Below are 13,876 nucleotides of genomic sequence, written 5' to 3' on the forward strand. Positions count from 1 at the left end.
GGGCTCTGTACCATTCTGGGCAGTAAGCAGTTAAGTGAAATTGTCAAAACACAAGACTTAACCCCAAGACAACCAGAAGCGTGTCTAGAATGTCGTGCAAACGTAATGAGTGTGTGATACAAAGCGCTCCCAGCAGACGCTGAATTATGTAAACCTGTGAGCCAGCCAGCCGCCAGCCGCCAGCCGCCACCGGCTAGGAGCCCTCATTTGCAGTTTGTCACAAAATCACAAACAAGGTGAACGCAGCTTGGCCTCAGGGACCAGAGAAAAGGAGAAGCCGAGCGGAGGAAGCAAGAGGGAGCACGGCACAGGGGGCAGGCGGCCTGGAGGAGGAAGGGAGGACGGCACGCCGGGCCACGACCCATCGCGATCACAGGGCTGTCGTCAGCAGCTGCCGCACCGAGGAGATCCGGGAGCACTGCTGTCGGGGGGCTGCCCACAGCCAGGGTCACTACAGAACAGGGCACATCTCTAGTCCAGAGACATCTCCAGAGACAGCCAGGTGTGGGACACTGCTCTGAGGCCAGCCGAGCTTCCTCCCCGATTAGCCACCTGTGATTCTGAAAAGCCAAAGGCCGACCCCACCCACCCACGGGCTTTCCTGAGCCCTGTACCAAGTGTATCCCAGATTCCAGGTCACGGGAAGACGACTAGGAGTCTATCCACCCAGGCAAAGTGCACCAACATCCAGCCCCACAACCCGGACTGACGTAGCTCCTTCCCCAACACCTAATGGCTAACCGTTTAATGGTCAGACTCGACTCGACGGCAACTGACAACATGTCGTAGTCTGGCAAGCACACCCCCTGGATCCTCCTGAGGGCTGAAGGTCAAGGAATCAACCCAAAGTCAGCAGTTCAGAGAAACAAGGAAGAAGCCTGCAGAGCCAATATCCCATCTACTGCACCCCACACACCCTGCACTCCCTGTGAATGCTGCAAACGCCTGCACGTGAGAACCAAAGACAAGACTGTGAACATCTGAGACATGAAAGCAACTGTCCTTCCCAACCACCGTGAGGAAAATGCATCAGCTGAGAGTCATGTGACAGCCTTATCATCAATGCCAAAGGGGAGGGGGCAGTCACCTCTGTGCAAACACAGTAACCCTTGCCATTCAGTAGATGGTTCGGCTGCCAGAGCCTTCCTCTCCCCCAGGGCACTCTGCCTGTAAACACGTGTTGATCTGACATTATATCCAGTTCTCACGGCTTGACCGCACATCAACTGTGACAGCTCTGAGAAGGGAACACTGAGACTTACCACCTTCTAAATCTACTCCGCAAACCACAGCCAGACGTGGACAACGAAGTCACACATGGACTAAGAACTGTCCATCATCTCAGTGATGGCGCCCACGTGCACTTCAGCTTCCTGGAGGCGCCACAACAGCCGGGGGAGTCGGCCACCTTCACTCTCACACCTGGGGCAAGATGGGAATGAGACCCCATGGCTCGGTGTATTCACAGCTGAAGGGTCCCTTCTGCCCCCTCTCTTCTAGACACACACACTGACAAAAACGGATTCAGTCACAGAGTCACGTCAGAACCTGCCAGCCATGGCTGTTTCCTCAAATTCCCTCACCTACTTGGGCATTCCTACTTCCGTAGTGATACTGCCTCGGAAACCCAAGGAGGGGTCGCTATGAGTCGGGGCCGACTCGATGGCACATAACAACAACAACAACAACAACCATAAAAGAGAAAGAGCCTCCTAGAAAGGTATTCTCAACCCACCAAGGAGATGTGAGGAAATCCAAGGCAATGTGGTGTGGAATCTGAAGCCACCAAGGAGATGTGAGGAAATCCAAGGCAATGTGGTGTGGCATCGGGCTTCTGGCTTGGGAGTCTGGGGGAAGAGCGACCTAGAGCCTGCGTCTCCTCCCGCTGGTCACTCCAGAGTCATAGCAGAGTTTGCGAGAACACATTAAGGAAGATCAACGCCACTGCAGAGCCCACCCCAGCTTGGCAGTCCCCATCAGCGCCAGTAAGGCTTTCATTTGAGCCTTATGATGAAATGGGGGAGGTTTATTTAACGGCAGGACTTTCAGTTGAAACAACACTGGGCATTTTTTCCTTCAGTCTCCCACAGAACACGAATTTATGTACCTACCAGGCAATAAGGCAAAGTCTTAAATTTAATCAGAAGAAATATCTCACCAGTGGCAAACAGATAAATTATTTAGAAGAGGGTTCAATCAGTCTGGCGAGGAAATAGGGGCCAGCTAGAGCCTGGCAGTCTTCAGAAAAAATATTTATCCTGGTTTTTTTAAACGCCTTCTTCAACCAAAACCAACTTTATCAAAATATTTAAATATTTCATCTTGAATAGCTACAGCTGGAAACCAACACAGGAAACAGTACAGTCGGCATTTTAGCCCCCGCCAGGGGACATCAGCCTCCAGCTGTTCTTCCCGTTGCTAGGTCTTCGGTGGTGAGGTTTCCGTACATCCAGGGTGGGGAGCTGTAGCTGAGACACCGGGTGGTCCTCGTCTGTGTCCATGCCCACGAGTATGGAAGCAACCACCGTCTCAGCAAACACTCCTGAAAATGACCTTACTTCAAACCGCCCAACTTTTCTAGTCCTTGCGATAACAGACACAGAAAATCAAGTCTGTGGGCATCAACATTAAAACCCACTGAAACCCACTTCCGTCATCCAGCCCAACTCACAGCACCCCTAAAGGACAGAGTGGAACTGCCCACAGGGTCTCCAAGGCTGTCAGTCTTCCTGGAAGTAAAGCCCAAACCACACCCACTGCCTGGAGTCCATTCTGACCCACAGCGCCCCTAGAGGACAGAGTGGAACTGCCCCAGGGGGTTTCCAAGGCTGTCAATCTTCAGGGAAGCAAAGCCCAAACCACACCCACTGCCGTGCCCCTAGAGGACAGAGTAGAACTGCCCCACCTTTCTCCCATGGAGCAGCTGGTAGGCTTGAACTGCCAACCTTTCAATTAGCAGCCAAGCACTTAACCACCATGCCACCAGGGCTCCTTATTTGTATCCAAGGTCTGGGCGACTGAACAGTGCTCCCATTGTTTTACTGCAGCCAGCACGTCAACCTTTCTTTATTGCTGCAGAAAACTCAAGAGCCCTGTAGAGGGCAATAAAGCGAGATGTAGTGCTGCAATGTTTCAAGGACCCTGATTTAGAGTTAAGAGCCGGGCACCTTGCACACCAAACCTGAGCTTGGTAATTACCTCGTGTTTGTGCAGACTCTAGACGGCAGCGGGGGGATCTGGCCACACACTGAGCTGCTGCCAGTGGGGCTAGGCCTCCCCCACTGACTCCTGCAACCCCAGTGACGTGGCGAGCAGAGAAGGGGTGGCAAGTGCCTGTGGCCTGCCGCACATGTGATACCCGTCAGCTGTCACAGGTTCCCTACAACAGCCATGGCCTCAGGCTGCTTTCTGGAATCTGTGAGTCCCATGAAGGGTTTATAGCAGGAAATGTTTAGACATCTTTATCACACTTAAAAATGAATGCCGTAGTCTTGGCACTCAGAGAGCAAATGTTGTGTCTTCCTTGTGGGGGTTCTCCTTGCCGGCGCAGGCAAAAGAGCCACTCGATTTGCATGAATAGCTGCTCTCCGGGCTGCAGCTGAAGCACATTCCAGATCCCGCTTCAGAACCAACCCACACGGGACGGCAGCACCACCAGTCCACGCACGTCTCTTCCGAAGCACTCGAGAGGCAGGGACTTTCCCCACCTCCCAGGCCTCAAAACAACCCCTTGTCAGAAAAGCACCTTGATGTCCACCCTTCAGATCCTACCAACTTGAATCAAATGGTCCCAGGCCACAGACAGTCTCTCCTGAGACGGCCACAGCTGGTGCCTCTGCTCACCCCGAGAGCACCCTTCCAAGGATCATGGGGAGGTAACTTCTTAATTGTGTGTGATCCCACCTTCTGTCTTTGTGTGTCTTGTCACCTACCCGTATATCAATGCTGCCTGCCTTCCATCCTGATGCCATGGAGGCTTGCTCTTAGGCAGAAATGTGGATCCTACATTAGAAGGTTCCATTTGGCACCAGCTAGCATGGACTAGCTGATTCCTACCAACCTGATCTAACAATAAGGTTAGCCATAAGCCAATTCCTGGCACTCAAAAAAAACTCAACATCGTACCAAATGGAAAAAATATGAAACAGAGGTATTCCGAAAGACCGTATTTTCTGAAGTAATGATCCTTCAAAAGGAAGAAGGTAAATAAAACAGCAAAGATGCATTCTATGCAAAACACACCTGGTAGACCTGAAGGTACCTGGTCACACCCTCCCTTACACAAATGTTATCCAGTAAAACCGAAAGGCCCAGTCACACCCTCCCTTACACAAATGTTATCCAGTAAAACCGAAAGGCCCAGTCAAACCCTCCCTTACACAAATGTTATCTAGTAAAACCGAAAGGCCCAGTCAGACCCGTGAGAAGGGCAGAAGCATATGAGTCTGAGGCATTACTTTAAATCAAAACACTACTGACTGTCAACCCTCTAGGGACAGACAGCATCATGTCCTCTGACCTTGCAATGAGTGACTGTACCACATGGGCTGCATGTTGGGCTGGGCTGCTCTCACAGAGTGACTGTCCAGCCCCCTCAACAGTTCTCAGAGAAATGGTTTCCACCACTAACACCAGCTTCCTCAAGTATTGGTAGAGGAAGGAATACAGCCTCACACATACACATCAGGAAAGCTGTATATCAGGGTTGTATCCTTTCCCCATACTTATTCAATCTGCATGCTGAACAAATAACCTGAGAAGCTGGACTACATGAAGAAGAATGTGGCATCAGGATCAGAAGACTCATTAACAACCTGTGATGTGCAGATGACACAACCTTGCTTGATGAAAGTGAAGAGGATTGAAGCACTTACTGATGGAAATCAAAGACTACAGCCCTCCGTATGGATTACACCTCAACATGAAGAACATAAAAAAATCCTCAAAACCAGTCCAATAAGCAACATCAGAAAAACAGAATCATGCTTCAAGTTGTCAGGGATTTCATTTTTCTTGGATTCACTATCAACACCCATGGAAGCAACTGTCAAGACATCCAACAATGTACTGTACTGGGCAAATCTGTTGCAAAGATTTCTTTAAAGTGTTAAAAAGCAAAGATGTCACTTTGAGGACACAAGCGTGCCTGACTTTTGTCAGGCCATGGTATTTTCAATCACCTCATATGGATGCAAAAACTAGACAATAAATAAGGAGGACAAGAAGAATCGATGCCTTTGAGTTATGGTGTTAGCAAGAACATGGAATATACCATGGACTGCCAGAGGAACTAACCAATCTGTCTTAGAAGACCTACAGCCAGGATGCTCCTTAGCAGGGAGGGGATGAGCCTCCATTTCATGTACTTTGGACATGTTATCAGGAAGGACCCGTCCCTGGAGAAGAACGTTATGCTTGGTAAAGTACAGCGTCAGCAACAAGAAGATCCTCAGTGAGATGGACCCACACAACGGCACTCCATGGGCTAAGATGGATCCACACAACGGCACTCCATGGGCTGAGATGGACCCACACAACGGCACTCCATGGGCTGAGATGGATCCACACAACGGCACTCCATGGGCTGAGATGGACCCACACAACGGCACTCCATGGGCTGAGGTGGACCCACACAACGGTACTCCATGGGCTGAGATAAGCCGACACAACGGCACTCCATGGGCTGAGATGGACCCACACAACAGCACTCCATGGGCTGAGATGGACCGACACGACGGCACTCCATGGGCTGAGGTGGACCCACACGACGGCACTCCATGGGCTGAGGTGGACCCACACGACGGCACTCGATGGGCTCAGACCCAGCAATGACTGTGAGGCCGATGCTGGACCAGGAAGTGTCCCGTTCTGTTGGTTCGTCCTGTTGTGCACTGGGTCGTGAGGAGTCAGCGCCAACTCAATGGCACCTAACAACACAGCATCAAAATCTCTCTCTGCTCCTTACCCAGCCTCCAAGTAAACACACTGCGCTCGCAAGAAAACCACCTAGAGGTAACACGTTTGATGAAGGAAAGGTCAGCGTCTTTAGGCACATATCAAAATAACCACTTAGAAAGCACATTTCAAAGAATGAAAGCCTATTGTTATTGATTTGATGAGCTGGGCACACAAAGCACAAAGACACACGCTGGGATGGAAAGCAGTTCCCCACCAATCAGCCACCCCACGGCCAACCACAAAGACCAACAGAAAGCATTAAGGGTGCTCTGACAGGCAGGGACCAATTCGTTTCTGACTCTACTCTTCCCTTTAAAAAACCAAAAACCAAACTCACTGCCATCGAGTCGGATCTAGCTCATAGCAACCCCTCCTTGGGTTTCCGAGGCAGTATCTCTATGGAAGTAGATTGCCCAATCTTCCTTCTAAAGAGCGGCTGCTAGGTTTGAACCACCAGCCTTCTGGTTAGCAGTCAAATGCCTTAGGCGCTATGCCAGCAGAGCTCCTAGAATATAAATAATGTACAAAGAACTCCTAAATGCCACACTGTACAGATCAATGATGCACATACTGAAATCCCAAGCAGGCAAGTGCTCACAAGGTTCTATGTGTCATTTCTTCCCATTAGACTTAGATCCCAAAATGAAGAGTGAAACTCACAGGAGTTCCACAGTAAGGACCCCATTCGACCTCTCTCCTGCATCATGCTAACACCCTCTGTGGTCCACACAAAGGTGGGCCAAAGGGTGCCTCCATAACACCCAAAATCCTAATTTTCTATTAAATGTACTAAACCCCCCAATCAGCTATGAGTAAGGCTATAGGAAATATGTCTTTGGATGGTTTACGAATAGCTTAAGGCCTTAAAGGCCGTTCGACACAGTTACGTCCATGCAGCTCTTCCTTACAATAAGCTGAAAACAGATCAGCCCAGTAATTGGTACCTGGCTCCCTCAGAGCCCTTACTTTTGAATCAAAGAGAAAGCCCAGAGTAGGTGGCAGCTCTCAAAGGCCAGGCGCTTTTTCCCTTAACTGACTGACAGCAGTGGATGGGAGGAGCGGCGCCAACTACCTGGGCTGCAGTAAAGTTACTGAACGCACGTTTCCTGTGCAAAAGTAAGGCCACGGCTTGAGTCACACAGAAAGTCCTTCTCCTTTTTTGAAGATTCTGGAGGAAAATTTAAGCAAAATAACTAGCAAACCACCAACCCTGACTCGGCATGCTGCCTATGCCGGCACCGGGAGGCTGTGTGTGCGCATGGAGCCTCAGAAAAAAGATGGGCTTGCAATGGGCACAGCCCACCCCCGTCACAGGAGGTAGACGCTGGTACCAGAGTCCTGTTCCCATTCAAAGGCTGCTTAGAGTAGGGGAGGAAAGCCTCCCTGTCAAAAAGAAACGGGAGGCAAATGAGCAACACTTACCCGTGGCTGCCAGTTCTCATACTGCTTCTGTAAATTCGCACCAATGGTTTCCAGAGCTTTCTGAGGGCCCATTGACAGGGGGTCTGAGGAAGCAACGAGAGAGAGAAGGTTCTTAACACATGCATTTGCTCCTCTGCTAGCCTCTGCTGCTCAGTGCCCTTACATTCACGTCAAAGTCACCTTGGATGGAAGACCACACAGCACGGCCTGAGTTTAGCCATGGAGGCCAGATGTACCACCTACTAATGCTCCCAAACACAGTTCAAACCCCAACAGCTGCCACCTCACCTGGGCAAACTGGCGTCAATCAGATCCCTGGTTGGCCGATGGCCCTCCGTCCCTGCTGGTTGGTATTTCAGTACCTGCAGTTCCGTTCCTTTCTAACTACCCGACTCTTTGCTCCGGTCAAGCCTCGTGTGACACGGCCAGGGGCTGGGCCTTCCCAGACATGTGCACGCTGAGCTTCACAGTGAGAATACAGATCCACTCCTCGCCTTCCAACTACAGCTCTCATGCACAGAGGAGCAGGGTGGAGGCAGAAGGGACAACGAGGCAATACGTTTACAGTAATTTTCTTTCAGTCCCAGACAGTTCTTTGATGGGGGGGAGGGAGGAATCATTTTACCAACAAACTCACTGCCATTGAGTTGACTCCGACTCATAGCAACCCCCACTGGGCTTCTGAGGCAGTACATCTTCACGAAGTAGATTGCCCCTCTTCCTTCCAAGGAGTGGCTGGTGGGTTTGAACCACCAACCTTCTGGCTAGCAGCCAAATGCCTTATCCACTACGCCACCAGAGCGCCTACGTACACATACGTTACAAACATACATACGTACATGTTTGTGGTTACCAGCATGCATATATGTTTATAGTTACCAGCATACATATATGTTCATGGTTACCAACATATGTATGTTGACAGTTACCAACATACGTATATTTACAGTTACCAGCACAAGTATATGTTTGAGGTTACCAATGTACATATATGTTTATGGTTACCAACATACATGTTTATGGTTACCAGCATACATATGTTTATGGTTACCAGCATACTAAATGTTTGTGGTTAGCAACATACATATATGTTTATGATTACCAATACATACATATGTTTATGGTTATCAACATACGTATGTTCATGGTTTCCAGCATGCGTATATGTTTGTGGTTACCAACACATGCATCCATTTATGGCTGATTCATTTATCTCAGGAGTGTAGAGCAAACTGCTCGAGGCCAGCTGTTTCCATGTCTGTTTGGACCCAAATCTGTACAGAAGAACTCCAAATAATTTAGAATGAACTCACTATAGACTCACCTCCAAGAGGTGGAGCCTAGCTCCCCACCTCAAGTGTGCTGAGCACGTGTGGAAGCGGGGAGTAATTCACAGTGGAGACCCTGACAAACATGACCCTGGCCAGGCAATCAGGTCAAAATCCACGGTGGCGAGTCATGTTGGCGTACTATGATACAATGAGGATGGTACTTCCCCAAAACTGCACATAACAGCAGTAATATGCAGCATTACCAGTCTAATCATGAGAAGCACCAGACAAATCCACCAGAGAGGCAGCCACAAAACACCCAACCAGCACTCTCTCAATTGATCGTCATCAAAAGCAGAGAAGGTCTGAGAAACTGTCCCAAGCCCAGAGGAGGGGCAGAGACGTGACGACAACTCAATGCAACCTGGCCTCCGGGTGGGATCGCAGGGGCGGGGGGATTTTAGGTAGAACTAAGGAAATGTGAATTAATATGGACTTGGATTAATCCCCGCATGTTACTGCTTGTTCACCAGGTGTGACAAGTGTACCACAGGAACATTATTAACACTGGGGAGACGGGGGGGTGTGTGCAAGAGCTCTGTAATATTTTTGCAGCTTTTCTGTGAAACTGAAACTATTCTAAAATTACAATCTGATCTTTTTTTTTTTTTTAATTAGCTCCATCTACCCTCTTTGCCAGTTTCCGCAGCACCGGGGCCCGCCCACCCTGCAGAGCGGCCAAGGGGCACAGAGGCTAGAAATAAGAGGCTGAGGTAGAAAGGGACAGGGAAACAGCTGGTCTGAGCAGACAGACGGCCTGGGCCTTCACCAAGACTGCACAGCTACAGAAAGCACACAGGTGGCAGGTGACAAGAGCCACTTTATCAGGGAGACTAGTTTCCGACCCTGGGTTTACAAGGGGAGGGGGCCACCTGGCCAGCATCTGGGTTTCAGATCAGAGAGCATCAAATCAGAAACACTAAGAACTTCACCCTCTTCAACTTGGGAAAGCGCCAGCGCTGGATGGCGAAGGCCACAGAGCTGGTGAGGGTCAGAGCTGCCTCTTTGCAAGACTTGGGGCTCACCATCAAAACCAGGGCTCAGACAGAGGGAAAATGAACAGACTGAGGATGAGAAGGTAAGCGTCTGGAAAAATCCGAACAGCAGACAGTGCCAGGAAGTTCCATGGGCAAAGAACACAGTGTCGAGAAAGCTGGCAGCAGGAAGCCTGCAATGCCCCCGCATCTGGAGGCAGGACCCCGGCACTGAGCTCCGGAGGCCAAGCAGCAAGGCCCCAGCCCCCACCCAGGACGCCAGGGCACGAGACCGTTCTCAGAAGGCCCTGGGCTAGGGCGCTGAGCCACCGACTCTGGTAAACAGTCTGGAGCTACGACAGGCAGGCTCCTGTCAAGACTGACATGATACTAGTGTCTCCAACCTGACGGTCATGACAATCATCTGGGGAGCCTGTAAGCCATCAGCCGGAAGCCAGAGAGCCCACGTTCCGGGGGGGGGGCACCCCAGGAGGCTTCATCCCTGCCCTGATGCTGAGAGCGGAGTGCTCACAGCACGGCATCCTTTGGCCCACTCTGAGCCACCTGGCTTCCCGCCATGCTCCTCCAGGGCACTTTCAACACTGCCCGTGGCCCTACTTCCCACGCCCTAATCAAGCTCATACACTCCTGCTTCCACCCTCCGACCCCGGACCTCTCCGGGGAACTGAAACATCACTCACCCTCAAATCCTCCCTCTCCAGCATGTGTCCTGGCCACCCCTTGCCCTCTCTTTGCAGTGCATGGTCTCTCTCACTCATCAGCTGGAGGGTTTCCAACACCAAAGTCTAGCCACCTGAGTCTCTGGGTGCCTGGAGACTGGGCAGCTTGGTTCTCCAACCAGAAGGTCCAACTGCCCTGCTCTCTGAAGCAGATTGAACTGCGCTGCCCAGGCCATCACCGCGTCTGGGTCCCACAAGACCATGCAAACTCCTGAGCGCTGGCAGCTCGTGCTAATTCACCAACTACTGGGCCCTTCTTGGGGAAGGGAGGGCGCGACCCAGTGCCAGAGCAGAAGTCACCACCCAGCATCCCAGCTGGGCCACCCAGTGAACGGATCCCTGGACACAAACCCGCCAATGCTCATCAGGCTCCCTGCGTGCCCAGCACCGAGCCCCACACTGGCTCACCCAAAAGCACACCTTGGAGAAGAGTCAGACGTGTCCCAAAGCCTACAATGTCTTCAGTGATGTCTGGCACAACCTAAAAGGCTTGGGAAAAAAGCCTCTCAAGAGTCAGCAACAAGTTCCTGAGAACCCAAGGTACCAAAAGGGGAACAGCTGTGCTGCCACCAGCTCTCTCTCCGAGCAAGTGGCCAGGGTTGGAGAGCTGGAGCTTCTGCACCAAGGTGAGGTGGACCTTTCTGATTGGCTGCTGACCCCCAGGAGCCTCTAAGCCAGAGAAGCCTGAGGATGGCAGCTGTGACCCCAGTGAGACGCTGAAACTCTTGTTCCAGGTTTTCCAGGAGTCCAATAATGCAAGTCACTGGCTCGTCAAGCCCAACTCCTGGACCAATGTCAGGGCAACCAGCCCAAAGGTGTGTAGATTGAAAGCCTGGGCAATGCAAAGTGCCTGAGACCACCTGGAGGCATCGTCCACCCCCAGCACAGCTCCCATGGACTGGCTTGTCCAGAAGCATCAAGAACCACATAAAGCAGAGGACATGTGCAGAGCCAATGAGCCCTGCCCAGCCTTGGCAGGGCATGTGCATGATGAAGGCTGTGAGAAGGAGCTCTGTGCACACGGCTTCTGAGAAAGAAGGAAAAGATGAAGGCAGGATGCCCGTAGACCCCAAAGCTGGGTGTTCTGGTTCCCGAGTGCTGCTCTGACGAGTATATACCACAAATGGGATGGCCTCAACAAACAGGAGTTTATTCACTTACCATTCAGGAGGCTAGAAGTCCGAGTTCCAAACGCCAGGCTCAAGGGGCTATGTGAAAGCCCCTCGACCTTGGGCTTCAGATCTGCCTCTTGCTCCCAGCCCACTGAAGCTACAGGCATCTCTTTACTCAGCTACTGGCTATTGAAGCTAACAAGCCCAAGGCTGACAAATAAAATGGCACAGTCCCAATGTTACGAAACCACACGGCAGGCCATTAATTCAAGTCCATTGGAAGTCCCAAGGTCGGCAGAGCATGTCAGGCTGCTGAACAACAACACGGCTATATGCAGGGTCCAAGCATGCCACAGGCTGGAGACCATTCCCAAAGCTGCTTCTTACATATAGAAAGCAGACCACATACCCAAAGGCAGCTACCCAGCTGCTCCCAAAAGAGTCCACCATGGAGCTGTTGACCAGTCTCATCACAGGGAGTACTACATCCAGCGGCCCAGCCACTCAACAAGGCCCAGCCAAGTTGACACACAAACTTAACCACCACACTGGGCTTGAGACGCTTAAAGGTCCCTGAATTTGTGGCTTTGTCCTTCCAGAAAAGGGTCAACAGATCAAGCTAAGGCCCTAAACACCAAAGCTCCTGCTAGAACCTTCTAGAACGGCTGGCTCTGTCCAAGTCCTTTGTCAGGGTGGCTCATCGGACCATCGTGCCAAGAATGCCCAATACCAAGGGCAGAGCTGGCAAACAAAAGCTCATGAGCCCATGGCCACTCCTCACTGCCCCCTTAACACAGCTGACTGGGTCTTGCAAGAAAGAACACAGGAAACCTCAGCCAGGTGTCCTCTGGAGAAGGTAAGTGGCTGCTACTCGGAAAGGTGACCAGGAAGTATTACTGGACTCACCCCCACAGGGGGGACATGACTCCCCTGACCGCTGTGGCCTCCCAGCCGTGTGATCTCTGCACCTGTCTGCAGCTTAGAGTGGACCAAGAAAAGTGGCTGCACCGAGCGTCGCTCCAGCTGGGAAGGAAGGGGGTGCTGGAGCTGAGCAGCCCCCGCAGATGACTGCACGCCGTGAGCCAAGCGACTGTGCCTGATCACCCTTCCTAACTCTGACCAGGGAGCTTACTTCCTGTCCTGGCCAACTTTGAACTAATGAAGAGAAGCAAGTCATTAAATCACGTCCAGCATGGGTTTCCGAGGTGGCATCTCTATGGAAGTAGATTGCCCAACCTTCTTTCCACAGAGTGGCTGGTGTGTTTGAACCACCAGCCTTCTGGTTAGTGGTCAAGTGCCTTAGGCACCCCGCCACCAGAGCTCCCTTCCACAGAGTGGCTGGTGTGTTTGAACAGCCAGCCTTCTGGTTAGCAGTCAAGTGCCTTAGGCACCCCGCCACCAGAGCTCCCTTCCACAGAGTGGCTGGTGTGTTTGAACCGCCAGCCTTCTGGTTAGCAGTCAAGTGCCTTAGGCACCCCGCCACCAGAGCTCCTCGATGCTGGGCAGACTGAGCAGTTTTCACTGACGCACAGCTTCACCCACCCCTGGGCTACACACACTGGCTCAGTGGACGGGTCTCTGTCGAGCCTCCACGGTGCCTCTGATTGAGTTGTGCCTACAAGTACATTAAAGCACAGTCACGTAAAAATGAATTATTCCCGTAATCACAGGGTGTTGATGTGAACAAAGGAAAACAACTCTCCTGAAAGAAAGAAAGAAAGAAAGAACAAATCTTCAGAAGACAGAAAGCAAAGGGGGCAGGTGTGACCGGGCAGGCTGGCAGGGCCCAGGAACAGAAATGCCTACAGGGGGCACGCCCCTCGCCATCCTGACAATTCAAGGAACGGCGGGGTGACAGTGAGAGAACCTATTTAAAAGTGTGGACGGAACAGTCAGGTGACCAGGTCTTCTCCCTGATCCTGCGCAGCCAGGTGACAACCTTCCCCCCTGACTTCAGCAAAGCCGAGGAGTCCACGTTCTGGAGAAACAGAACCAAGGGGACCCCTACCTCAAGGCCGGCAGACAGCACAGAGATCAAGACGCAGTACAGACCAAAGGGGCAGAGCAGCCAGGCCTCCCCTCGCCCGCAGCCCTGCTCCTGGAGTGCTGGCTGTTCGCCAAACAAGCCCACCCTGGAAGGAGACTACTCGTGGCAGAAGCTGAATGGCTCCAAAGAAAGGAACCCCAAGGGGTCTGTGGGACAGTGACACAAGGTCTAACATTTGAAGCATCAGGCTCAACAGGAGCCAAGTGTGGGGCTGAAAATAAATATTTGGAGATAAAATGGCTGAAAACTTTCCACACTGGGCAAAAGACAGCTTATGAATTCAACAAGCTCA

The 13,876-nt window shown here is 51.6% G+C and overlaps 1 protein-coding gene across 1 annotated transcript in view; it reads right to left on the reverse strand.

Annotated features, from left to right (window-relative positions):
• Positions 1–13,876, reverse strand: part of RPTOR (regulatory associated protein of MTOR complex 1) — a 428,490-nt gene that overhangs the window by 291,732 nt on the left and 122,882 nt on the right. Inside the window, exon 3 of the mRNA XM_007959595.1 lies at positions 7,381–7,463. Within this exon, the coding sequence (XP_007957786.1) occupies positions 7,381–7,463 (83 nt within the window). The remainder of the gene's footprint in view (positions 1–7,380; positions 7,464–13,876) is intronic.

This window comes from Orycteropus afer, unplaced genomic scaffold (assembly GCF_000298275.1).
Source record: "Orycteropus afer afer isolate SDZICR_OR568_19922 unplaced genomic scaffold, OryAfe1.0 scaffold00018, whole genome shotgun sequence".
NCBI lineage: Eukaryota > Metazoa > Chordata > Mammalia > Tubulidentata > Orycteropodidae > Orycteropus > Orycteropus afer.